General features: G+C 43.9%; 1 protein-coding gene across 4 annotated transcripts in view; it reads left to right on the top strand.

Moving 5' to 3' along the window:
• slc67a1 (solute carrier family 67 member 1) overlaps positions 1–25,587 on the top strand; it is a 132,435-nt gene that overhangs the window by 48,766 nt on the left and 58,082 nt on the right. For 3 of the 4 annotated variants that reach the window (XM_078548970.1, XM_078548969.1, XM_078548967.1), the window contains exons 5-7: positions 7,927–8,042; positions 9,667–9,777; positions 17,499–17,599. In XM_078548970.1, coding sequence (XP_078405096.1) covers positions 7,927–8,042; positions 9,667–9,777; positions 17,499–17,599 — 328 coding nt within the window. The remainder of the gene's footprint in view (positions 1–7,926; positions 8,043–9,666; positions 9,778–17,498; positions 17,600–25,587) is intronic. The other variant, XM_078548968.1, reaches the window with a different exon arrangement.

Below are 25,587 nucleotides of genomic sequence, written 5' to 3'. Positions count from 1 at the left end.
CAGTGAAATTGCCTGCCAGACTCTATCTAGGATCAAAACAAAAACAGAATTACCTGGAAAAACTCAGCAGGTCTGGCAGCATCGGTGGAGAAGAAAAGAGTCGACATTTTGGGTCCACACGACCCTTCAACAGAACAGATGCCGTTAAGCAGCCAGGTAATTCTGTTTTTGTTTTGGATTTCCAGCATCCGCAGTAGTTTTTTGTTTTTATCTATCTGGAATCATATGAACAATGGACATTAGTTGAAATACCTGAGGGTGCCTTGTATGCCAGAACCATAACCCAGTGTGAATTAGGAAAGAGGAGTTGGTAGCAGCAAAAACCCAAACCAGGACACCACTTGACTTTCATTTCCACTGCCTACGGATCAAGACCGATGGCTCCACCCTTTGTAAATGCCTAAAATCTGCTGAATTACACCAGCTTGGCTGTCTCCTTTCCCTTCGTATCATTCTGTTCAATCTGAGAATTTCTGTCTTGATTATTGAACAGCAATTCAAAATTTTACTTTGAAGTATAGCATTGATAAAAGGGTACAGAGGAGCTTCACGTTTATTAACAGACAGGGTAATCTGATACACTGCCAACAGTGAGTTACCCGCAGGATAATTGATAGTTATAAAAACAAAAAGTGCTGGAAACTCTGAGCTGGTCAAGCAGCATCTGTTGAAAGGCACAATGTTAATGCTTCAGGTCGATGACAAGGAGCTTTACAAGGGTCAACTCCCATCGACCTGAAACAATTCTGTTTCTTAAGGAGCTGAGATTGAGCCCTAGGTGTCATTTCCTTATGGTTAGTTACAGGGCATTAGCTGGCTATACAGTTGGTAATGGTGACCAATATTACCATGCACACAGGGCACTAAAAGGCTGGTCTGGAATTAATTGCAGGGTAATAAACAATTGGCAGAGTATTTGCACTGGGATTTAGATAACTGACAGTGTGTTATGGAGTATTAGATGGCTGGTGAGGAGTTACATATAAGATAACAAGAATCATAGAATCATACAAAGGTTATTGCACAGAGGAGGTCTTTCAGCTTGTCATGTCCATGCTGGCTCTCTGCAAAAGCATTTCAGCTAGTCCCATTCTCCATCCTTTCCTTGTAGCCCTGCCAATTTTTTTCCCTTCAGGTGCTCATCTAATTCCCTTTTAGAATGCCACAATTGAATTTGCATCCACCACATTCTCAGGCAGTGTACTCCAGATCCTAACCATTTGCTATGTATAAAAAAGGTTTTCCTCATGCCACCATTGAGTTGGGATTGTAGTACACACAGTCTGTGTATGAAGTGTATATGAATGGCATTTTTACAGGGGTGGGGTTGTCTGTGGGTCAATCGCAGTTTACAGCTCAGTGAGATGTAAGGTTTCTTTCAGACTGCGACGTGCTGCCGGGTTCCTGTTCATACATGCTGACTGCTAAATACAGAATGTTTAGTGCTGAACAGGCCTCCCAGCAAGTTCAAGCAAATGCCTCCCAACCTGCAAACATTTCTAAATCACTGAGGATGTGGTTGTGTTGAACTCAGAAGCCCAATTCACTCAACACCTGACATGTGAGGAGTAGATTAGTGCACATCGTTCTTCTCTATTATGCTTTTCCCCTCTTCCCTTTCGCTTGGCAGTTCCATTGAGCTCTCTGGTACCTAACTGAAGTGGCCATTCTTTATATAAATCTAGCCAGTAAATGCCACCAGCGTGGAGTCAGCTGTGAAGGATAGAACAGCTGAACTTCATCCTGTCATCATTTGACATCTGTACCCACAAAGTCTCAAAGTCTCAGAATCAAATTAGTGAGCATTTGGACTATGATATTTACATTTGCTGAGTGTTGACACAGAAGTATGATGTTTTCCAAACAGGGGAAAGGATTGTAAAAGCCTTCAGGAGGACATGGATATGTTAACAAAATGGGCAGACAGTTGGCAGAAACAATTTAATGCAGAGGTATGAGGTGATGCTATCTTCAGAGGAAAAAGTAGAAATTTGAATATACAGTCAATGAAAAGAAACGGAAAAGTATGAAAAAAGGAGACCAGAAGGTGCAAAGATCTCAGTTCTTGAAAGTGGAAATGTAGGTAAATAGCATATTGGATTTTATAAATAGCAGCATAGAGTACAAGAACAATAAGAAATAATACATTTCTACAAGGCTATAGGCTGCAGTTAGAGCACTGTGTACAATTTTGGATGCCACATGTAGAAAAGGTATTAAAATCTATAGGGGGGGACACAGTGTAGATTCACCAGGATGATACCAGAGATAAGAAACCATAGGTATGAGGAAGAAGTAAAATAATGGGACTAAGAGAAAACTAAGAACTTTAGTAGGTTTTTTTTTCAATTGTGCTAGTGAATAGGGAAAAATAGAGTGAATGATGAGGAGTCCTCAATTTAAAAAAAATAGATACTAGGAGCAGAAATGTTTATGCAGAGAGTTGTTGGAGATGGAATGCTTTGACAAGGAGTAATTGAGGCAGGGACCATTGCATCTTTTAAAGGAAAAATGGATAAATATTTGAACTGTACAGAGCTATGGGGAGAGAGAGGGGAAGTGAGATTAGTTTTGGATTGCTGTAATAAACAGTTGACACAGACATGGTCTTCCATACAGTAAACTTCTCTGGTACTGTGGTTCTCTGTAACATGAAGTGGGTGGAACAATTCTGAATGGAACAAGTGGGTATAAGCACGATTAACTGACAACATAATTTCTTTTATTTGTGTTCAAAATACTGTTACTTTTAGAAAGACAGTTTTTATTTGCTGTGAATAAAGTGTTGCGGCAACACAGAGGTGCTGGGAGTGGAGGAGACGAGCTGAATTTTATCTGCTGAACAGCTCCAGTTCATTGTATGTATGTTTGTCTTGCATTCTGGATGATAGCTGCTTGGATTGTTGTCAGTTTATGGAGAGTGGGAAAGAGGAAGTGGTACATCCTGAAAATGTAATGCTGTGCTTGGCCTGCATTTAATTAGCACCAGAAGGTGGTTGTCAATACTCAACCACTTCCTGGCAGTTACACGCTAAACAGCAGGAGTATTTTTAAATTATAGGAAACTGGCAGACAGGACTGTTTATTCTTTCTCTGGTGTTTTGATAGTTTTAAAAAATCTGCTTAACCCTGCTGTTTCATCCTGAATATGACTTCTTCAGAAAATAAAATTTATTTTTCCCTTCGCCTTTCCTCTATCATTAGGCTACAGTTCCAAGAGTTCCAACTTTAGCTTGTACCACACTCAAGTAAGCTTTCTGCAAATAAAACTCAGACAGAGTGTGCTGACACAATGTCCTACCATGCCAAGGGTGGTTATTGTGGGAGCCTGGGGAGGTATGGAGAACGGTGGAGTGGTGGGGGGAGGTGGCTGATGGTGAAAACAGGGATTTCTGTCTATGATCAATATGATTTTAGATTGAATAAATCTAAATTAATAAAACTAGCTTCAGCGTTGGGGATATATAGAGGAGGTTCTGCTTATTTTGTGGCAAAGTCAGTATATAGATAGCCAATTATTTTGGTTGGCGGTATTTATGTTATGTTTGGCAGCTCGTTCCATGGGATGCCAATCCCAAATGGGTTTTCATTATTATTTCAATCCATGTTAGACTACCCAGAATTGTTGTTTCAATGAACAACAAACTACAGTCTGTTGCTCATCTCTGTGTGGCTCTGTCCCACCCCCACAGGTCCACTTTTTCTTAGAGTTATAGGCCAGGATTTTCCCCTCGGTGATTTGGGGTCGGGGCCCGCTCGCCGAGGGGAAAATGACGCAGGATGACGTCGGGAGGAATCCCCGACGTCATCCTGGTCCCTTTAAATTTTTAGGAAGGCAGGCGGACAGCGAAATCAGCTGTCCGCCCACCGACCTGTCAATGGCCAATTAAGGCTATTGACAGGCTAGTTATGATAATTAAATACCTGCCCGTCCAAGCTTAAGGCTGGCGGGCAGGCCAGGAGCCCCAGCGGGCTCCAGATTATTCATAAACTTCATCCACTGGCGGGATGAAGTTTCATGTCTATTTTTTAAAAATGTAATAAATTTTAAGTGTTTATTAATTAACATGTCGCATCTCGTGTTTTAACTTTAATATTTTTCTATTTTTAGACTTTACTTACCTGTCACGAATCTCCCTGAGACAGGGAGCAGTGCGCTCTTTCGCGCACATGCGCACTTTGACAGATGGGGATTCCCTCCCCCCCAGAACTGGAAGCACATAGCGCTTCCTATCGGGCAGGCCGCTGGGTGGGCCTTAATTGGCCCGCCCACTCAAAATGGCGGCGGGCCCCGTTTCGGTGGCAGGGTTGGCTGTCCGCCCGCCGCCAAGCCGGTGGGGCCTGCACGCCATCCGAGGGCAAAATTCTGCCCGTAGAATAGTTACAGTACAGAAGAAGGCCATTTGGCCCATTGTGTCCATGCTGGCTCTCTACAAGAGCAACTCACCTATTTCCACTCCCATGTCTTTTACCCAGACTCTGCAATTTATTTTTTTCTCTTTAGATAATTATCCAATTCTCTTTTGAAAGCCTCAATTTATTCAGTCCCCACCACACCACACCAATAATGCTGAATATATCTTGATAATGAGGCTTAAAATATGTCTCCAATATTGAGCTGGAAAAAATCAGCACAAAAAAATCAAGCTTTCATGAATACAAGCAATGTTGACTGTTATAAAATAAAGTCTGATTTCATGACCTCTGAGCATGTTCTTTGTAACATGGCCAAGATTTTCTGCCTCCATGTTCAACAGCAGATGGTTTTCTGTCCATTTTAATAAATGAAAAAAATTGCTAACAAGCATGCAAGTAGAATGTTCTTAACAAAGTTTCAACCCTGTTTGTCTGCAAGGACATTTATCATCATCAGGAAGGCCTCATAGATGAAGATTTGACGTGCACCCTTCTTGACTTGTTCAAAAGCTTTTTAGAAGTGCCTAATTACAACGTTTCCAGTAGAATCCTGGTCTGTAGAGTGAGATATGATTTCTTGGAGAATCTGCAGTCCACACTCGCACCAGTGAGTTGGTAGTGAAAAATCAGAAAAAACATGCAAGTTTAACCAAAATGAATGTCACCAAGGGAGCTTCTCTGGTGAATCGAACGAATCAGTGTAAATTTGCAACATCATTTTCTGACAAAGTCTGTTCACCAATTTTGCTATTCCATCTGAATGATAAAGATATGGGAAAACCATTGGAGAAGAGCGGGGTGTAATGTGCCTGACACAAGATGCATAGTGGCATGCTGCTAAACATCCACCAGATAAGTGTATGGTAAGCATGCCCAAACAGGAGCATAATATTCCACAACTGGATAATAAAGAGCGAGAGCAGATGAGCCTCAAGTGAAGAAATTCACTCCCCAGGTAGAGGTGGTAAGTTTAGTGGTTAGTTTATTTCAGGTTTTTGACTTACACAGCAGTTTTCGGAAGCTAATTTTCATAGTTTAATGGCCCGTCATCATGAGTGACGCCAACTAAATGGGTTAAGCATTTGGGTTTGAGAAGTTATCCACTTAGAATGCCATTGAGTTCACAAGAGGCACTTGCAATGTGCAGGTGAATCTTGAGGGACAGACTCTGACAATTGAATGAAGGTGACGTTTCAGGCAGTAATCCGCGATAAGTTTTATATCATTTGCAGAGTGGAAAATTCACTAGCTTGAGTAGCAAAAGTACTGCCATCAAGTCATTTATCTTTTTACTGTTTGTGGGACTTTTCTGTGTGCCAGTTGTTGCTGTGTTTGCTACAAAACTTTACATTGTGTGAAAATTACATTGGGAGATTCAAAGAACGTGAAAGATACAATACAAATGCAAATTCTTTCTTTCTTTACAGTCTTAAAACATTTATGTACTAGGATGGATCAAATGAATGTTTTCATCTTTAATCATCCTGTTGTCAAAACTGTATGTTTTCCCTTAAAATCTCTTTTTCATATTCGATTGTTGGCTTGCAGTGGTTTCTCTTCCTGCTCCTGCACAGTTACCTCTGGTGTCCCCCAGGGATCTATCTTTGGCCCCCTCCTACATCTTATCTACATGCTGTCCCTCAGCAGGATGATCCAAAAGCACAGCAATAGTTTCCACATGTACACTGACAACATCCAGCTCTATCTCACCACCACCTCTCTTGATACCTCTAATTTGGCTAAATTATCAACATCCAGTGGTGGACAAGCAAAAATTTCCTCTAATTGAACACTGGTAAGACTAAAGCCATTGTCTTCGGTCCTTGCTCCAAACTCTGTTTCCTAGACACCGACTCCATCCCTTTACCTGGCAACTGTATGAGACTGAACAAGACAGCTCACAACGTTCGTGTCATATTTGGCTCCAAGTTGAGCTCCTGATCACACATCCGCACCACCTTTAAAACCACCTATTTTCATCTCTATAGCACTGCCTAACTTCACCCCTACCTCAGCTTACTTGCTGCTGAAACCCTCATTTAAGTCTTTGTTACCTCTGGATTTGACTATTCCAACACACTCTGGGCTGGTCTTGCACATTTTGTCCTCCGTAAACTTGAGGTCATCTAAAACTCTGCTGCCCATGTCCCGGCTCGCATAAAGTGCTGTTCCCCCATCGCCCTTGTGCTCGCTGGGGGTTGGGGGTGGGATATTCCAGCGGATTGGCCTAATAATGATATGCAGATATATTACCGTGAGGTTCCCGAAGTCCAATGGCAGGAAACGCAGCCAGCCAGCAGACAATTGCGAGCTGGTTTCACGCCGTATTATCCGCTCACGCTACCGAACACAACTGACGCCAGCGGGCACGGAAAATCCTAGTCTATATCTTTGACCAAGCTTTTGGTCATCTGCCCTTACGTAGCTTGTGCCTAATTTTGCTTTATACAGTTCCTTTGAAGTTCCTTGCATGTTTTACAACAATATAAGGTATTGCATCCAAGCTCCATCATTTTCTGCTGCTCTTTGCATAAAGTGGGAATGGCACCATTTCTGGTCATGTAACGTAACATAATGTTATAAAAAGGAAGCAAATTAGTCTAATTGTGTACCAGGACCTGGAAAAATGGCAGGACTAAAGCTAACCCCTGTTTTTAATCTATTAATTCTTTTGAACCAGAGAATTTCCATTGAACCTAATTATATTAAATTCCAAAGTGTACGTTTGACAAATAGTACTTAAAACTTTGAGTAAAGCATATTGTGCAAAATGCACCAAGGCTAGGTTCTGACCATACACCTTGGGGACCTGCATCAGTGTATGTACTGATCTAAAAACTTGCATTTCCAAATAAATGGATTGTAGGCTACATGAAACAATGGGTTAAGAAAAATGAACTTGTTCAGATTATAGGAAATCCCTGCTTATATTAATGCAGTCAAGACCAATTCTAACTCAGCAAACCAACATGATTTAGACCAAAGGTCCCTTGCCCTCAGGGGAATTGATGGCGTAGTGGTATTGTTGCTGGACTAGTAATCCAGAGACCTAGGGTAATGCTCTGGGGACCCAGGTTTGAATCCCACCAAGGCAGATGGTGGAATTTGAATTAAATAAAAAATCTGCAATCAAAAGTCTAATGATGACCATGAAACCATTGTTGATTGTTGTAAAAACCCACCTGGTTCATTAATGCCTTTTAGGGAAGGAAATCTGTTGTTCTTACCTGGTCTGGCCTACATGTGACTCCAGACCACAGCAATGTGGTTGACTCTTAAATGCACTCTGAACAAGGGCAATTAGGGATGGGCAATAAATGCTGGCCAGCGACGCCCACATCCCGTGAATGAATAAAAAAAACAACTAGCAAAAAAGAAACCTCTTTTGATATCTGAATTAGATGTCTCTGCCTGAATCTTAATTAAAGTGAAGAAAGTAAATACATTAATTGATTACAGGTGTTTGATGCAAACTTATGATGTTGATCTAACTTTTGTTGCCTCATTTAGGGAGCCATTTGCAGCCTATGCTGCAGCAGCTGGATCTATACTTAACACTGTTGTAGTAATGAAATACATCCCAGCTCATACCAAATCTGTGACCTCAACAAAGGAAAATAAACCAGGTCAGTTGAAGTTTGTGTATGTCACAGTATATGTCTAAACATGAAAAGTCTTTCTACAATCATATTTCTGTCCTCTTTTTCTGCTTTTGCTGTCTTCTCTCTTAATCTTCCAGTCCTGAAGGCTTTGATTTGCAGTAAAGCGTGATTCCACAGGCATTAGATTCTCTCTGATAGTTCATAGAGTCTTACAGGACAAAAGGCTGTTGTGCCTGAGCCGGCTATTTGAAAAAGCTAATTTATTTCTATACCCCAGGTTTTTTCCCCCATAACCCTTTTAATTAGTCCTCTTCAAGTATATGTCCTTTTGAAAGTTTCTATGATATCTGATTACACCACTTTTTCATGTAGTGCATTCTGGATCTTAACATCCCTCTATGAGACAATTTCTCCTCATTTCCCCTCCAGTTCATTTACCAGTTATTTTAAACCTATGACCTCTGGTTAATGATCCACTTGTCAGAGTAAGCTATTTCCCCTGTTTTAATCTATCATGGAAATCCATTGAAGCCTAATCTGTACTATTCAATACCTACCAGGCAATACATGTGGACATCTGTTCACTGGTACTGTCTAGCAGGAGTTGAATGGAGCAATCAAGAATATGATTACTGAACAAGTCCTTTCCTCCCCCTCCGTCCCCCCCACCCCTCCCCACTCCCCCCTCCCCTAAACAGTGCAGAGGCCAGTTGCAATGCCTCAACTGAACTCTTGTCTTTGATCAGCTACCTCGACAGAGAATGGGAATTGAACCTGGGATGTTTTCACACAAAGGGTAGTAGGAATCTAGAACTCTCCCTTCCAAATGTCTGCGGATGCTGGGTCAATTGAAACTTTTAAGACTAAGGTTAATAGATTTTTGTTAGGTAAAGTACCAGGGAATATGGATCACAGGTGGTTCAGTGGTACAGATCAGTCATGATCTAATTGAATGGAGGAGCAGCTCAAGTAACTGTATGGTCTACTCATGCTTCTATGTTTAGGTTTGTATGGCTCAGTACTGTTGCGTCAGCTTCTTTACACAGTAAAGTGAGTCATTGGAAAAACCTGATTTTTTTTCTTAATAAGACAAGCAATAATCGTATTGAAAACAAATCTCTAGTGCAGGGATAGTAAGCAGCATAGGTGCGTATACATAGTCCTTTTCGCCTGTGAAATGTGGATTTGTGCCCAGCCCAGTATAACGAAATGAAAGTCTCTGCTTTGTGACGGCTGTTTGGATCTCATAAATTGAGTTTGGGCAATCTCAGATCAGTCCCTGGTACATACAAGTGCACATTATTCAGTATCAATTGGCACTACTTTAGCAGCTTTGTTTAGGGAGCCTCAGGAGATTTTTTTTTATTTTCTGTGAGCAAATGAGGTAATCTTCCTCCCTCCCCCAGTGCCTGCAGCAATGATTGTTTAAAAAATAATGAGCAACTTCCCCAAAAACTTTGTGAGTAACAGCACTAAACCACACAGAATAGAAAGTCACAAATACAATCCTTGGATTATACTGAGACGTGTAAGAAAAGGAAAGAAAACTGAGCTGAGGAGGGTGTGCAGCAAAAAAAACACTAGTGAAAATATGTGTGTGAAGCAAGGGGCATAACACTGAGCAGTAACATACTCATTTCTGTTTTAGAAACGGCTCACAGTAGGAGCATCTTCAGTGTGAAAGAAATCTTAAGACTGCTGAGCATCCCTGGAGTTGCAGGAATTCTTGCTATTAAAACCATCACTGGACTGCCAATGGGTAAGCCATCTTAGTGTACCTGTTTGAATGTAAAGGAGTCACTCAGCCTCTTGTTTCTTTAACATGCGTTATAACAATCACTACATCTCCTTGCACTTTGTGCATGTTTATATACAATAGATATCATGATGTTGAGTTACAAACATTTACAGTATAGTAATACTACTTGTATTTTTCAATTTTTTTTTCCTTCTCAAGGTAAAGCTCATTTGATGAACATAAGATAAGAAATAGGTAGCTGGAGTCAGCCATACGGCCCCTCGAACCTGCTCTGCCTTTCAATAAGATCATGGCTGATCTGATCATAACCTTAAATCCACTTTCTTTTCTGTTCCCCATAACCCTTGACTCCCCTATGGTTCAAGAATCTGTTTATTTCAGTCTTCAATATATTCAATGACCCAGCTGCCACTGCCCTCTAGGGTAGAGAATTCCAACGATTCAAAACCTTCTGAGAGAAGAAATTCCACCTCATCCCCATCTTAAATGGGCGGCACCTTATTCTGAAACTATGATCCCTAGATCTAGATTTTCCCACAAAATCGCTTCCCGCCACACACTCTTTCACACCATCCCACTTACTGCTTCACTCTCCCAACTCCTCGCTGCTTCCTGCTTGCTGCCCCTCTCCCAAAGCCTCACTGCGAGTGAAGGCTTGAGTGAGGGCTGGCTAGATGGAAGCAGAGGAGGGGTCCTGATGGGGGCAGTGAGCAAGGGAGAGCAAGTGAGCTTGGAAATGGGAGCGAGTGCAGGGTCGGAAGAGAGAAACAGCAAGCAGAAGGGAACAGGAGGGAGTGAGAGGGGTGCCGAGTGGGAGGTAAGTTAGTAAGTTGAAAGAGGATTTTGGGCCAGGTAAGTTCAAGGCAGCCAATAGATTTTTAATGTAAAAATTGCAGATCACGAATGTAATCCACCCTTAGTACATTGTTGCTTGTTGAGAAAATGATTTTTGTTCTGCACATATTCGTTTGGCACACTTTTTTAAGAGCACATTAAGAGTGCTAAACGAGGGATAGCTGTAACTTTATATGTGGCATCTTATCAAATGCCTTTTGGAAACCCGCTGCCAGGTGAAACCTGTGATTTTCTCCAGAGTAGCCAATTAATGGCTAGAGAGCAGGTTCATGTTTAATTAAGAATGGTGGGCAGGCTCTCGAAGTTGGAGGGCCAAGCAGAGGCCTTGCAGCTTGAAAGGAGCAGCAACCTGCAATGGAAGGTCAGTAAGAGAGAAGACACTTCAAAATGGAGGCACCTTCTCCAGCTCATTTCTGGAAGTGCTTAAATCATAACATTGGGTTTTTATAAAGGCCTTTTATGGTAAGAGCTGCTATTTATATGCTGGTTTGAATCCAAAAGAGAATTTAAGAAGTGTACAGTATTTAATTGTGTGGTACTAAACCTTAAAAGTGACACCCCTACCCTCAGCCCCCCTCCAATCCTACCAACCTCCCTTGACTCCTCTCCAACCTCCTACCCACTCCCCCAACTTCCTCCTCCCTCACCCCCATCCACCCCTCTACCCCAGCCCCTAATTTCCCCCTCACCTCATCCCCCAATCTCCACCCCCGCAATCCCCTACACACACACTACCAATTGTTTCTAAGGTTGAAGGGATTTCACTAGCCGTTTTTAAACTGAGAACACTCTCTTAACAGCTGATGCTGCTGACCTTCAGCAAGTTTTGTGGATTTCTAGCAGGCTTTTAAAAAAAAATCAGAACCTGAACCTGACTGAAGATCGGAAGCAGCCTCGCAGCAATTGGTGAAACTGAACTAACACTGACAGACCAGCTGTATATTTAAAAAATTGGATTATGCAGCCTGACACACTGGAATTTTTAAAACCAGTCTTTAAGGTCTGAAGCTCTGACTGGACAACTTGAGAACCACAAGCCTGGGCCCCAGTGTTTGACACTGCCTGTAACCCCCTCTCCTGGGCCCTAGGTGGGGGGAGAGAGAAGGAAGGATGGGTGGTTGGGGGAATGTGGCTGTCAGGTTTGAGGAGATCCCAGTGTTATAGCTGCCATGGAGGAATTTGAAAACAATGTTAAGAATATTAAAATTGAGGTGTTGCTTAACCGGGAGTCAATGTAAGTCAGCAAGCACAGAGAGATTAACGAGCAGGACTTGGTGTGAGTTAGGACATGGGTTGTGGAGTTTTGAATGACCTCGAGTTTGTGGTAGGTAAAACTGAGGAGACAGGTCAGGATTGCATTGGAATAGTCAAGTCCAGAAGTAACTAAGGCATAGCTGAGGATTTCAGCAGCTGAAGTCAGGCAATGTTAGCGGTTGTAGGTGAATAGGCAATCTTTGTGACAGTGTGGAAAAGTGGTGAAAAACCCATCTAGGGATCAAGTATAATAACAAGGTTGCAAACAGTCTGGACCCAGACGGTTACCTGAGAGAAGAATGGAGTTGATGGCAAGGTAATGGAGTTGGTGACGGGGACTGAAAACAATGACTTTTGTCTTCCCAATATTTAATTGGAGGAAATATCATCTCAGCTACAACAGTGGCATCTACCCGGCTATGTGGAAAATTGCCCAGATATATCCTGTACACAAAAAGCAGGACAGATCCAACCCAGCCAAATACCTCCCCATAAGTCTACTCTCGATCATCAGTAAAGTAATGGATCGGATCATCAACAGTGCTATGAAGCAGCACTTGCTTAGCAATAACCTGCTCACTGACATCAGTTTGGGTTCCACCACGGCCACTCAGCTCCTGACCTCATTACAGCCTTGGTTCAAACATGGACAAAAGAGCTGAACTCAAGAGGTGAGCTGAAAGTGACTGCCCTTGACATCAAGGCAGCATTTGACTGAGTGTGGCATCAGGGAGCCCCAGCAAAAGTAGAGTCAATGGGAAACAGAGGGAAAACTGTCTGCTGGTTGGAATCACACCTAACACAAAGGAAGATGGTTGTGGTTGTTAGAGGTCAGTCATCTCAGCTCTAGGACATCACTGCAGGAGTTCCTCAGGATAAGGTCCTCGGCCCAACCATCTTCAGCTGCTTCATCAATGACATTCCTTCCAGCATTAGGTCAGAAGTGGGGGATGTTTGCTGATGATTACACAATGTTCAGCACCATTTGCAGCTCCTCAGATACTGAAGCAGCCCATGTCCAAATGTAGTAAGACATGGATAATATCCAGACTTGGGCTGACAAGTGGCAAGTAACATTCATGCCACAAAGGTGCTAGGCATTGACCACCACCAACAAGAGCGAACCTGGCCATCGCCCCTTGACATTCAATGGCACTTACCATCACTGAACTCCAACTATCAACATGTTGGTGATTACCATTGACCAGAAATTGAACTGGACTAGCCATAGAAAATACTGTGTGGCTACAAGAGCAAGTCAAAGGCTAGGAATCCTGCAACAAGTAACTCGCCTCCTGACTTCCTAAAGCCCACTTATCATCTACAAGGCACAAGTTAGGAGTGTCATGGAATACTCTCTACTTGCCTGGATGAGTGCAGCTCCAACAACACTCAAGAAACTTGACACCATCCAGGACAAAGCAACCCACTTGATTGGCACGTCATCCACAAACATTCTCTCCACCACTGACGCACAGTGGCAACAGGGTGAACCATCTGCAAAACAGCACCTTCCAAACCCACGACCACTACCATCTAGAAGGACAAGGACAGCAGACACATGGGAACGCGTGAAGGTTCCCCTGCAAGCCATTCATCATCTTGACTTGGAACTATATCACCGTTCCTTCACTGTCACTGGGTCAATATCCCGGAACTGCCTTCCTAACAGCACTGTGAATGTACCTACACCACATGGACTGCAGTGGTTTAAAAAGGTAGCTCACCATCACCTTCGCAAGAGCATCTAGGGATGGGCAATAAATGCTGCCCCAGCTGGCGAATCCCACATCCCATGAATGAATTTTTAAAAATCCAGTACTGACAGTTTAGAAACTGTGGAGGTGTCGAGAGGCGGAGGTGAGGTAGAATTGGGTGTCGTCAGCATACGTGTGGAAACTGTTTTCAGATGATGGCCTGAATTTTATCTTTGGTGGGCGTGCGCGATTGGTGGGCCTGGGAGTGGCCCAGAAACGGATCACCAACTGCAATCGGCCCCCGACCACGATTTCATGCTGGTTGGCCAATTAACAGCCAGCCAGCACGAAACACGGGCTGAAAAGCTCAGCGCTTCCGGAGCGGGGGCAGGAAAAGGGTGGGCAATGACATCACCGCGGGCGTGGGTGAGCGTTGCGAGAGAGCTCCCTGAAGGCAGAACAGCTGCCTCTGGGAGCTGCAGACCTTCAAATGATGAAATAAAGGTTTAAAAAAGCTGCAAAAAAAGTCCGTGCATCACAATCAAGCACCTGAAAATATACCTAATAAAAATGCTGTCCACAGATATTTATTTTTATTTTATTTCATAACGGAAATTTCATCCCATCCTTGGATGAGGTTTCATGAAAAATGTAAAGGCCACCTGGCCAATTTGCCCATCCACCAACCGTAAGGTTGGATGGGCCATGAAAAATCCGAGACGACTGCGCCGTTAATGGGATTAATTGCCCGCTTAATTGTCGTGGGCGGCTTCCATGTGCGCGATGACATCGGGATGCTCGCCCGAGGTCATCTTGCACAATTTTATGCCCAACCTGGTCGGGCACGTGCCCACCTGGGGATGTAAAATTCTGCCCTATGTTGCTGAGGGAGAGCTTTTTGATGAGAAATTGCAGGGGGGCAAGAATAGATCATTTGGGGGACACCAGGGGTAACAGTGCAGGAGCAGTAAGAAAAGCCAGGTGACTTGTTGGCTTCAACTGGATGGATAAGAATGGAACCAAGCACGTGCAATCCCACCCAGCTGGATGACAATGGAGGGACATTGGAGCAGAATTGCGAGGTAAACCATGTCAAAAGTTGCAGACCAATGAGGAGAGTTAGTTTACTTTTGTACCCATTAACTGGGATGTAATTTGTTACTTTGATAAGACTTTGGTGAGGCCGGAACCTGGTGGGAGCAAATATGGTTCCAGGAAAGAGTAGCAGAGATTTGGGAGATGACAAAATGTTCAAGAATTATGGCGAAGGAAGGGAGGTTGGAGAAGTGGTGGTTGTTTGAAAAGATGAGAGGTCATGGGGTTGATTTTTTGTGCAGAGAGGTGATGATGATTTGAAGGAGGAGCAGTACCAGAGGAGAGAGAGCCGGTAATAATATCAACTAACAAGAGGAGCTAGGAAGGCAACTTGGGTGGTTATAGGAACAGGGTCTAGGGAGCAAGAGGTAGGTCTCTGACTTGTTGAGCTCAGAGAGGACATGAAGGGAATAAGAGAGAAACTAAAATCAAGCAGATTTCTCAATTTTGATCAGAATGCAATGACTCCTGGTGTAAAGTGGACTTGTGTGGATGACAGTTGAGGGCAAGATCAGACCCATGCTGGACAGTAGCACTTCTGACATATAGTGTAGGTTGACCCATAAAGAATGGCACTTGATGAGATAACTGGAGCACTGCTGGGGCTAAGCACCCCCAAAATGTCAAAAAAATTGTTGAGAGTTTCTCTTGCTGTTCGTATTTTTTTAATCAATTCATGGGATTTGGGCATCGCTGGCTAGGCAAGCATTTATTGCCAATCCCTAATTGCCCTTTTTCAGAGGGCATTTAAGAGTCAACCACTCTGGACTTACACATGTAGGCCAGACCAGGTAAGGACAGCAGATTTTCTTCCCTAAAGGACATTAGTGAACCAAATGGGTCTTCACAACAATCAACAATGGTTTCATGGTCATCATTGGACTTTTAATTCCAGATTTTTATTGAATTCAAATTCCACCATCTGCCCGAGCCCCCAGAGCATTACCCTGGGTTTCTGGATTACTAGTCCAGCAACAATACCATCGCCTCCCCTGAGAAGGTCTCTGCAAGTCTCCCAAGGAACAGTCCTTTACAAATTCTCTGTGACCTGAACACAATCTCAATTGATTGTTGGGCTGGCCTTGGAATAACCCCTTTAAGGTGCCTGGAAATAATTGCCTTGAAATTAATCATTGTCACTTTCATGGCGACTAGTTACATTGTGGCAACTACAGATGAGTGTCTATGTCACTGCAATATCCTAACGCAAGTTATAGAATACTGCCTCCCCAAAAGATTCTTATAATTTTCAGTTATCTGCTATACCCTTGGGTATTGATTTCTCCCCCTTCCACTCATCCCCTTCTCCCTCCCTTTTCATTATCACCCCCAAGTGGTCATTCATTATGGTGAGTGTTACAATCTCAAACCAGACCCCCAAATTTTGTTACAGTCCTGTGGAAACCGCAAAATTTGTTGCAATCTGGTTAGGAACTAGTAACTTTTTTTGTTAACTAGACAAAATTTGAAATCCCAGTTGCTTACTAAGAATAAAGCCACAAGATTCCACGGTTTTAAACAAATAGAACTTTTACTATGCAAAATTCAGCAAACAGTCAACACCAGCTATCTTATACTCTAACATCCAAAATTAACAAGAGGTAAACATGAATTAACAAACAAACTGTGGCCGAACACAACACAAACTGCACATTAAATGGCAGACACAACCAAGACAGGTCTCCAAAATTTTCTCAGCAACTCACCCACACATCAGTGAGTTACAAAAATTCTTTAAAACTCTCTTCCTCTTGAGGGATTTCAGCTCCTCTTCTTTTGAATATCTAGTCTCTGATTTCCCTCAAAAGCCACTTGAATTCAGACTGCCCCTAAGACTGCTTGCCTCCCAGTTGCTAAATCTCTCCTGAGGCTCCAGTGAGCTAAACTAGATTCATAAGGCTGCACCTCAGCATCTAGTTACCAGCACGATTCTAGCTCTCTAGCTGCCCTGAGCAGAATCCCACTACACATGGCCTTTCCTTTGTCCCTAATGCCAGCTTCACTGAGACGACGGCAGCTGTACACGTCAGCTTCATTGGACTGATAACTGTCCCTGGCTTCTTTTAGCCCCAATGTCTCCAGCAGCATGAAGCCAAGTGTTGGCAGACTCTTCCACCATGGAAAGAATTGCAGCTGAGCCCATTGCTGTCTTCACTAACATGCACTTTCTAACAGAGCTCATTGGATAGTGATTGGGAGCAGGAGCTGTGGCTAATTTTTCCTACCCTCCAAGGAGTACAAGGTTGGATTTCTAGCATCCATACCAATTTATCATCCTTCCATCAACTCACTCTTAATTGAACCTTCTAGTCTGTATGATTCTGCTAGACTGGATGACAACTCAACTTCTGTGGTTTCCTATTTTACAGCATTTTCTAGCTAAGTAATTGGCGCTCTTTTGATGGACACCTCCAGTGCTATTGGAAGCCTCCTAGAGATTAGCCAAAACAAATCAAAACTGCAATGGTAATCATATTAGTCACTCATCTGCTTGTGAAGTATGTGGAAGTACTCAATTTGAAACTCATTCAAAAGGGCTTTTCTCACCCTCATGTTTTACCACTGCAGTGTTGTGATAGAACAGCAATGTTGAGGACACGCAAATTCCTTGATAAATTGGTTCTAAATGATTTGGGCAGTCCAAGCAAAATGTAAGTGTTTGGTTGTCTGCACAAGGTTAAGGACCACCCCAAATCTCATTTTGATTAGTTGGAGAACTTTTTTGTATTGAAAGCTATCCTCCAAAATATAGCTACTTAATTTTGTACACCTGAAAGATATTGAGACCTTGAATGACTTGGTTTTCATATTCTGTTGCAGGAGTGTTCCAAAGTATGTTTTCAGTTGTTGCTATGGACCATTTCAAACTGGAGGCGGAGCACAATGGCTACCTCATGGCTTACATTGGTGCGTTGCAAATGGTAAGGGACATTATGATACTCTCTCCGGCAGCGCAGAGCAGTACTGGGGATAACTACAAAGACATGGTTCCTCCCGCACTATATGGTACGATACATCAGAAATACTTACTGTATCTTTAGGGCATCAAAATATCTGTGCCATAGCTGGGTTTTATATGGTAACAATATAACAAAGTTCTGTTTAATGTCCAAAGATTATATGGTACAATCTTAGTAAGATTAAGTATCACAGTTTATGTTCAAAGCATCACTGGTAAATTTTCAGTTTTCCTTTGTGGCATGAGCAAATGATCAGTCTTATCTTCCTCTGCAATTCTCTGGCTTTGCCTGCAAAGAATGCAAATAGTGAATCATTAGGATCAATTTTCCTGAATATTCCCTTTGCCTCAAGAGGAAAAAGGGACTTGGATCAGCAAGTCTCTGCCCCTTTAACACTGTCCAGGGGCTTGCACAACTTTCCTTGGAGGGGTAGCAGAGCCTGGCATGCAGTAGAAGTAGGAACAGGCTAGGCAGGATTATTTAAGTGAAGAGGAAAGGTGCCCCTTGATGGAAGTGCCAGCACAGGGGCACCCAGAAAACATGGCACTGTGGACTGCCCAGGATTCCTGGTGACTTCTTTGTGAGAGGGGTATAACCCAGAAAGGTTTCAGATCAATATCTGGCCTTTGCTGAATCCAGCATCAGTCAGGCAGTAATAGCAATAGTACAACTGCTCCCAATGTACCTGGACTAAGAAGGCGAAAAGTTGATCACGGTTCCTACCCCTGATCATTATTCATACGTGCGCAAGTGCATTTGAATGCATTCACATGCTGAGTAAGGACAATAGTGGACATCCCCTTTTCAATCTTAACACCAATTTCAGTAGAGTACTCCTACTGCATCAGAGTGATATTCCTGTAGTTTCACTGTAACAATTCTTGTTTGACTGAATGAGGTTGGTAGTTTAGGGCTAAGTTATGAGAAGTTGATCCACATTGTCTAGGAACTAGGTTAGATTGCCCCAAGCACATTTCACAGACATTTTTAGGCAGTAGAGAGAAAGGAGTTTTTTATTCCATTAATTGGGGTTAAAGACAGACTCAGGTCAAAGAAATGGAGGGATAGTGCTCTAATACATTCCATTTTCACTAGGATGAACTGTTCATTCTACTGTATGATACCACCCACAGTGAATTGACCCTGTGCTAATTTCCCCTCTGGGGAATGCACGTTTAGCTATACTGTTATATGCTTCTATATCTGATGTTGATTGTAAATTGAATTTCATATATACGTCTGTGGGAGTTTACCTGTTTCGTGCAAGATATTACTTATAATTTGATGTGCCAATATTCTTAGTTTAGGCTGTGTTTGTGAAGGGAGGTGTGGTATTAAAATGGAATTTGATTCATTCTTTCCTCTTTTATTTTTTCATTTCATTATGTTTTTGTGGTTTCTTGCAGTGTGTAAATGGGCTGCCATGCTTTCTATACTGCAACAGTAACTACACTTCAATAGAATTTCTCAGGCTGTAAATCTCTTGGGACACCCTGATATATATAAATGCAAGTCTTTTTTTTTCTCACCTCTCTCTTTTCTGCTTCTCTCTCTGCATATACCTGAAGGACTGCAAATAACTTGGGCCACAGAAACCACACATTCCTGAGAAGTCAGCATTCTAAAAACGGATCAATGTCTCTAAATTTCACAAAAGAATCCCAGGAATAAAATTGTCATTTAGTGTTTGGGAACATTTCAATCGTGCATAAATAGACAATGGGCGGAATTTTCCGGTCCCACCAGTGCTGGATTTCATGGCAGGTGGAGCGAAAAATTTGGAGTGGGGCCAAAAGTCGGATTGTTGCCGTCGGAAAAACGAGTCGGAACTTTCCCCTTGCCACTTCTATGATGGAATGATGGCTGGTTGTCTTTCCCGCCAATCCATGTCAGGAACACCGTTTACGTGTATGTCATGAATAATCATTAAAAACGTAACTCGGCAGAGTTACTATTGAAGTGTAGTTACGTTCCCCCTCCCAATTACACGCCACAACAGTGAGAAATTAGAGTGGTCTAAATCAAGACCAGATATAAGTGATGCGCAGCTGTCCACCCTCACTTCACTTGTGACTTTGAGGTGAGTACAACATTCAAAGCCAACCTGCAACAGCACTGCTCTGACTCCTCAGCGATGCCAGTGTTAGCCCAGACTGGTGGGGCTGCTCATGGCGGCTGCCTCGGATGTTGGGCTGGGCAGCTCACTGTGGTTGCCTCAGGTGTTGATCTGGTCTGCTCATCTTGGTTGCTGCGCTACTCTGGCAGGACAGCATTGTGTGCTGCGAGTGTCAGGCAGGGCTGCAGTCTTAAACAGAGACCAGCATGGTGATGGAGTGGGTGGGTGGAGATGACAGAGACATGAGGGTGAAGGGGGCTTCGTAGGGTTGAGGTGGACAGGGGAAGATGGCAGGCAGAGGGAAGATTGGGGGTGGGGAAGCTGGAACCTGACATGTAACAGTAGAAGGCAGATACAGAAGGGGGTGGATGGGATTTGATTTGCATGAAGGGAAGGAGATGCACACATACTCTAAGGGTACGAAAGGAAGGGGGTTAGTGTGGCACATGAGGGAAGGGTTGCACAGAGACTCATGAGTGGGGTGTTGGGGAAAGGCTTATACCAGAGGGATGAGCACCACAGAGACTTGTGGAGCCGGTGGGGAGAGAGGAGGTGATGGTGGGGAAGTGAAACAGTTTTGTGGTCATTCATTGAGGAGCCAGGGAGCTGAGCAAAAGACAGTCATCATCCCTGGACTGATGTCAAAAGATAAGGGTGAGAGAGTAAAGGCAGACCTGGGGCTCTGTGGACCTCGTAGTGCAGGCAAGGGTACCCAAGTGCATTTCTCCTGTCCTTTAGGGGAATGCCAGTGATCTGAAAGGCCTTTACAAACACTAACATCGAGAGCAATGTCAGCACTGGAACTTGGACCTCCAACCCTCATGTTTCACCAGGCCCTAACCTTTGGAAAGGTCAGCAGCCAAAGCTGTATGTAGCTGTTCTGGGAAGTGAAAGGCAGCACATCAGCACATAGTCTGCATCAAGTGGACTTGATGCAGTCATGGCCTGCCGAATGAGACACTTCTTGCTGCCACAGAGATTTGCACATGTCTAGAGAGAATATCATGGCTGCAGGTCTTGTGCGTTGGCATAAACAATGAAGACAGCTATTTGATGATGAGGCAACATGTGATGTGGTAACCCTCCAAAGCAACTGAGCATACATGACTCTATAGTGTCTTTTAATGCATATCACTTCCCATTGCAATTTGCAGTCACTTTCAATAAATAGCTGACACAGGTCCCTGACATTAGATAAGGGATGAGTAACTAACATGAGTCAGCTAGACTCTACATTTATATGAGGCTCACAAAAGGAAGTGATCATGGAATGGGAGCTTAGGTCACCCTCGCAATAAGAGGCCACATAGATGCAAATGCACGACATATTCAAATGACGAGACCATTGTCATGAACAGCAAGTGTATTTATGAAGGTGCATGATATATACAGTAAGTGAACGCCCATGACCCAAAAATGATATCCAGGTTTCTTAATCTTTTTAACCCTACTGCTACATTTGGGTTGATCTCCAATGTCTGCAGCAGAGATGGAGGTCGCCTGCTCACTGTTACGCCCTGTTGTCTTTAATGACTTTGGCAGGTGTCCTCTGGAGGGCCCCAGCCTGCTTTGGGTCTCCTGCTGGGAGGCAGGTGCATCCTCCTTGGCCTGTACAGCTGGAGGTGATGGGGTCACAGCCAGAGGAGATTGGGATCAGCTGAACACTTGCGGAGTCGCCTGAGTGGATGGCCCTCAGGTCTCCAACTGCTGGTCCTTCTTCCTGTGGGTGCCCGAGGGCCCCTGCCTCACACCTTGAGGAGAAAAGGCACCTGGAGGGAGGTCCAGGTGCCCCACCCCACCTCTCACCTAGCCACTGATGGATCCCACTAATGCCTGTAGCAATGGAGTGCAGATCCGAGCGCAAACCTGCCAGAAGCTGCTGGACCAAGGTCTCCAAGGTGGCCGCCACCCTTCCCATGGAGACCTCGAGGCATTCACATGTTGGAGCCATGAGATAAGACAGAAAGCAGATGGACTGCTCCATCCTTCGCTCTAGTCTGTTGACTGCTTCTTGCAACTCTATCTGATTTTCGCCACCTGTTGTTGCACCTCTAGCATGTTTGCAACAGCCGCTTCCAGAGGCTCATCATCTGACTCAGACTCAGCAGGTGCCTGATCTCCAGCAATCCTCTTGAGTGCCAGAGACCTGGGCTGTCACTGCCTCCAACTGCTGCGGTAACGTGTCAGTGAGGTGCTACCCAGAATGTGACTGCAAGCCTAATCTAGAGCTATGACTAACCGGGTTGTGTGTCTTTGCGCTGGTAGAGGGTGCAACAGAATGCTGTGACGCGTCTTCTTCAAATGGATCCTCAGCATCCTCCTCTGAGATGGCCTGGGGTCTGGGCCTTATGTTGCCTGTGCAAGTATGTCTGTACCTGCTGCTGCCTGTAAGAGAGAGAAGATAGATTTAGTTCATGAACAGGCTGAATACAACATTGCATGTCACTCATTGTGAATGTCAGGATGTGATCAACTCATGGATGGCTCATCCGTACTGGCTTGCTGGGAAAGGCCGATCTCTGTCCTCCCCTGCCAACCTGGCAGCATCCTCAAATTTGGAGAGCTCCGGGATCTTGGCTGTCCCTCCCCCAGTCTGAAGTCTCTCCCTCTTAATGTGGGCAAATTTGGCCTGTGTGAAGGCAAATGGGTGGGATGTGATGAGATGGGGAAGCACACATGCCTGCTGTGTGTGCTGAGTCCTCACCAGTGAGGGCTGAAGATGCTGATTGTGCAGGATGATAGATGAGATGCTGGTGAAATGGCTTTCAATGCTGATGTCTCCCTCAGTAATATTGTGCGAGATCCCTGAGCTGTGTGACGCTTTGAGTGCACAATGCCGTTATGAGAGTGACTGTTTGGAGTGAGCTGAAGGTTGACTTGACCTGGCGGTGCGGATGAGATCATTCATCCTCTTTCTGCACTGGATGGCATTTCCCTGGCGGTTGCCTGTGGAGCTGACCTCCTTTGCGACTGCGTCCCAGGCCGACAAGGTGAAGTTGGTGAACCTCCTGGATCCATCCCTGGGAAAAAGAACTTGCCAGTGCTGGCAGACACCACCTAATTCAAGCCTCCAGAGAGCCGTGGCTAAAATTTGGCGCACTCTCCTTGTTCCGTGGGGCCATCTCCGGAACACCCTACCACACAGCTGGGCTGCAGAGAGTAATGTGTGTGTGTTTGAGTGGTTGAATATGGTGCCAGAAACTTCGACTCCATGAGGTGACGGCGGGCGGACGAATCAATGCCTGCCCTGCCATGTGATTTAGCAATAAGTTCATCCATGCATAATGAGGTTTCAAGCAGAAGATCAGGCATGAGAACCCAACCGGCTGATCAGCGGGAGACTCGCCACTAATCCCGCCCGCCACCACACTTAGTCTCCAGAGTGGAAAATTCTGCCCAATGTCTCATTCTCTCACCAAAACTAACAGTCATCCTAAATGCCATCTACCCTGACCTGACAATAGCACCTTTTAACATGATTAAATATTCCAAGGTGCTTCACAGGAGGTGTTAGCAAACAAAATTTGACACTCAGCCAGTTAAGGAGACATTAGGACAGGTGACCAAAAGCTTGGCCAAAGTGACAGGTTTTAAGAAGGGGAGAGGTGGAGAGGCAATGAGATTGGTGGGGTGGTGGTCTTGGGTTATTGGAATGTAGCCAGTTTTCAAGATGGCAACCTGCTGCTTCACTCCTGACAGCTCCCAGTGGCGTGGTCACTGAATCCACTACCATCTAAGTGCCAGAGTCATTATTTCTACTTGTAACAACTGGAGTAGGCCATTCAGCCCCTTGAACCTGATTGGCTATTTAATTAAATCGTGGCTAAGGCTCATCTGTATTTTAACTCTATCTACCCATCTTGGATCTGTAATCCTTAATTCCCTTGCCGAATGAAAATCTACCGATCTCAGTTTTGAAATTTTTAATTATCCCAGTTACAAAAAGTTTTGAAGAGAGAGAGTTCCAGATTTCAACTAACCTTTCTGTGACGAAGCTTTCTGACATCACTCTGGAATGGAGTTGCTCTAATTTAAAGGTTCTGGTGTCCTGTTCTGGGCCCCCCATAAAAAGAAGTATTTTCTCTGCCATCAAATCCTTCAATCATTGCATGTGCAACCTGGCCACAAAATCTAACCCTTTTAATCTTGGCATCATTCTGGTGAATCTGTGCAGCACACACGGGTGGTGCCCAGAACTGAATGTAGTACTCTAGATGGGGTTTAACTAAAGCTCTGTACAGCTGTAACATAACTTCCAGCCTTCTGTATTCCGGTCCTCTTGCTCTGCCCCCAGCCTGACTCAGAGTTACATCGCACTAGTAGATTTTCAGTAGAAGCAAATAAATAGCATGGAACTGCTCCTCCATCCTCCAGCATTATGACCTGCATACTTCTCTTCCTCTAATGCTTTAGGCACTCAAATCAGCCAAACTATTGATCTCCTTGGCGTGTGATTTGACATTTCATCTGCATATTCAGGGGAGCAGGGCTGCTTTGTCACATGAATTTTCCAGGCAGCAAGTCGTCAAAATAGAACCTGGAACTATGATAGTGGCAACCTCTAACTCTTGTACTATAGGGTGTCACTGTTTCCTGTATACACTGCTTTTCCTGCTATCTCCATTCTCTGCTGTTGATCCCTACTGCCTAGGCTCCTCTGCTGCCTTGGCCTGCTTGAAACACTGCGGATGATCCAACATCCGTGCTGTTTGTGGATTTCTTTTTGACCTCTCTGCAGATCCAGGACTTACTGATCTGCACGCTGACTTCAGATGTGGTGATCTTGTTGTCAGTCTTTTGTGGCCAATTTTTTCCTACTCTGTTAACAACATCCTTCCTGTTTTCAAGTTCATCTGACGGGCGTGGTGAGGGGATGATGGGGTCGAAAATGCAAGACTATAGAACTGCTGGTTCTTGAAATGTTAAGTGAAGATAAGGACATAGCTGAAAAATTGAATAAGATCTTTAGTTCTATATTTACAAAGGACCAGGACAGTGTAGGGGAATGTTGTGGATTTTACAAGCACCTCATGGAACTGCAGTGGAAATCCCAAACCTATGCAGCATTGGAGAAGTGTTTGAGAGGCATGTTAGAGGATTCTGATAACACTGGTGAAAGCATCCTTAGGTTTGGGACCGCGAGTAGCCATTTGGTTAGGCAGCACAATAGATGAAGAGCCCTGAAAACTGGGATGGGTTGAAGATAGGGTAATATATGGTATTAGCGTTCCATGAAGGATTGAGTGTCGAGGCATCAAGTGTGCTTTGACAGAATTAGTTTCTGAGTACAGGGTTCTGAGCACTAACAACAAAGGCTGGCAACCGTATATACCTTTAAAAATGTAATGTTTTGTTCTCCGCCCTGATGCAGAAAAAGGAGCTCTTTAACTGCTCCATAAAGCTGCAACTATTTTTTAAATTACATTTACTCTTTGTATCTAAAATGACATTAAAAATAAAAGAGAGATATTCTTTATTATACACAGGATAAAGGCTTGCTTTTGTCACAGGAGGTACAGTGCTTTGTCAGCAGTTCCATTTAAATGAACAGCAGCTCCTGAACAGCATTAGGGATTTTGAGAATAATCCTAAGAATGAGGCCAATGATTTAAACCAATGTGTACATGAGAGGAAAAAAATCTACTGGTCAATGCAGCCTCTCCATGCAACTGTGGTGTCTTGAGCATCATGACACATACACTCCTCAGCCTAGCCAACCCAGGAAGCCTAGCCAACCCAGGAAGCCAGATAATCTCCCAGGAGAGGTGAAAACCCTGATTAAAGACCCAACTCAATTAGAGGGAAAAACAATTCTGAAAAATTATTTTCTGCC

This window comes from Cetorhinus maximus, chromosome 9, assembly GCF_964194155.1.
Source record: "Cetorhinus maximus chromosome 9, sCetMax3.hap1.1, whole genome shotgun sequence".
NCBI lineage: Eukaryota > Metazoa > Chordata > Chondrichthyes > Lamniformes > Cetorhinidae > Cetorhinus > Cetorhinus maximus.
The sequence above is the reverse complement of the archived record's forward strand: the minus strand, read 5'-3'. Positions and strand labels throughout refer to the sequence as shown.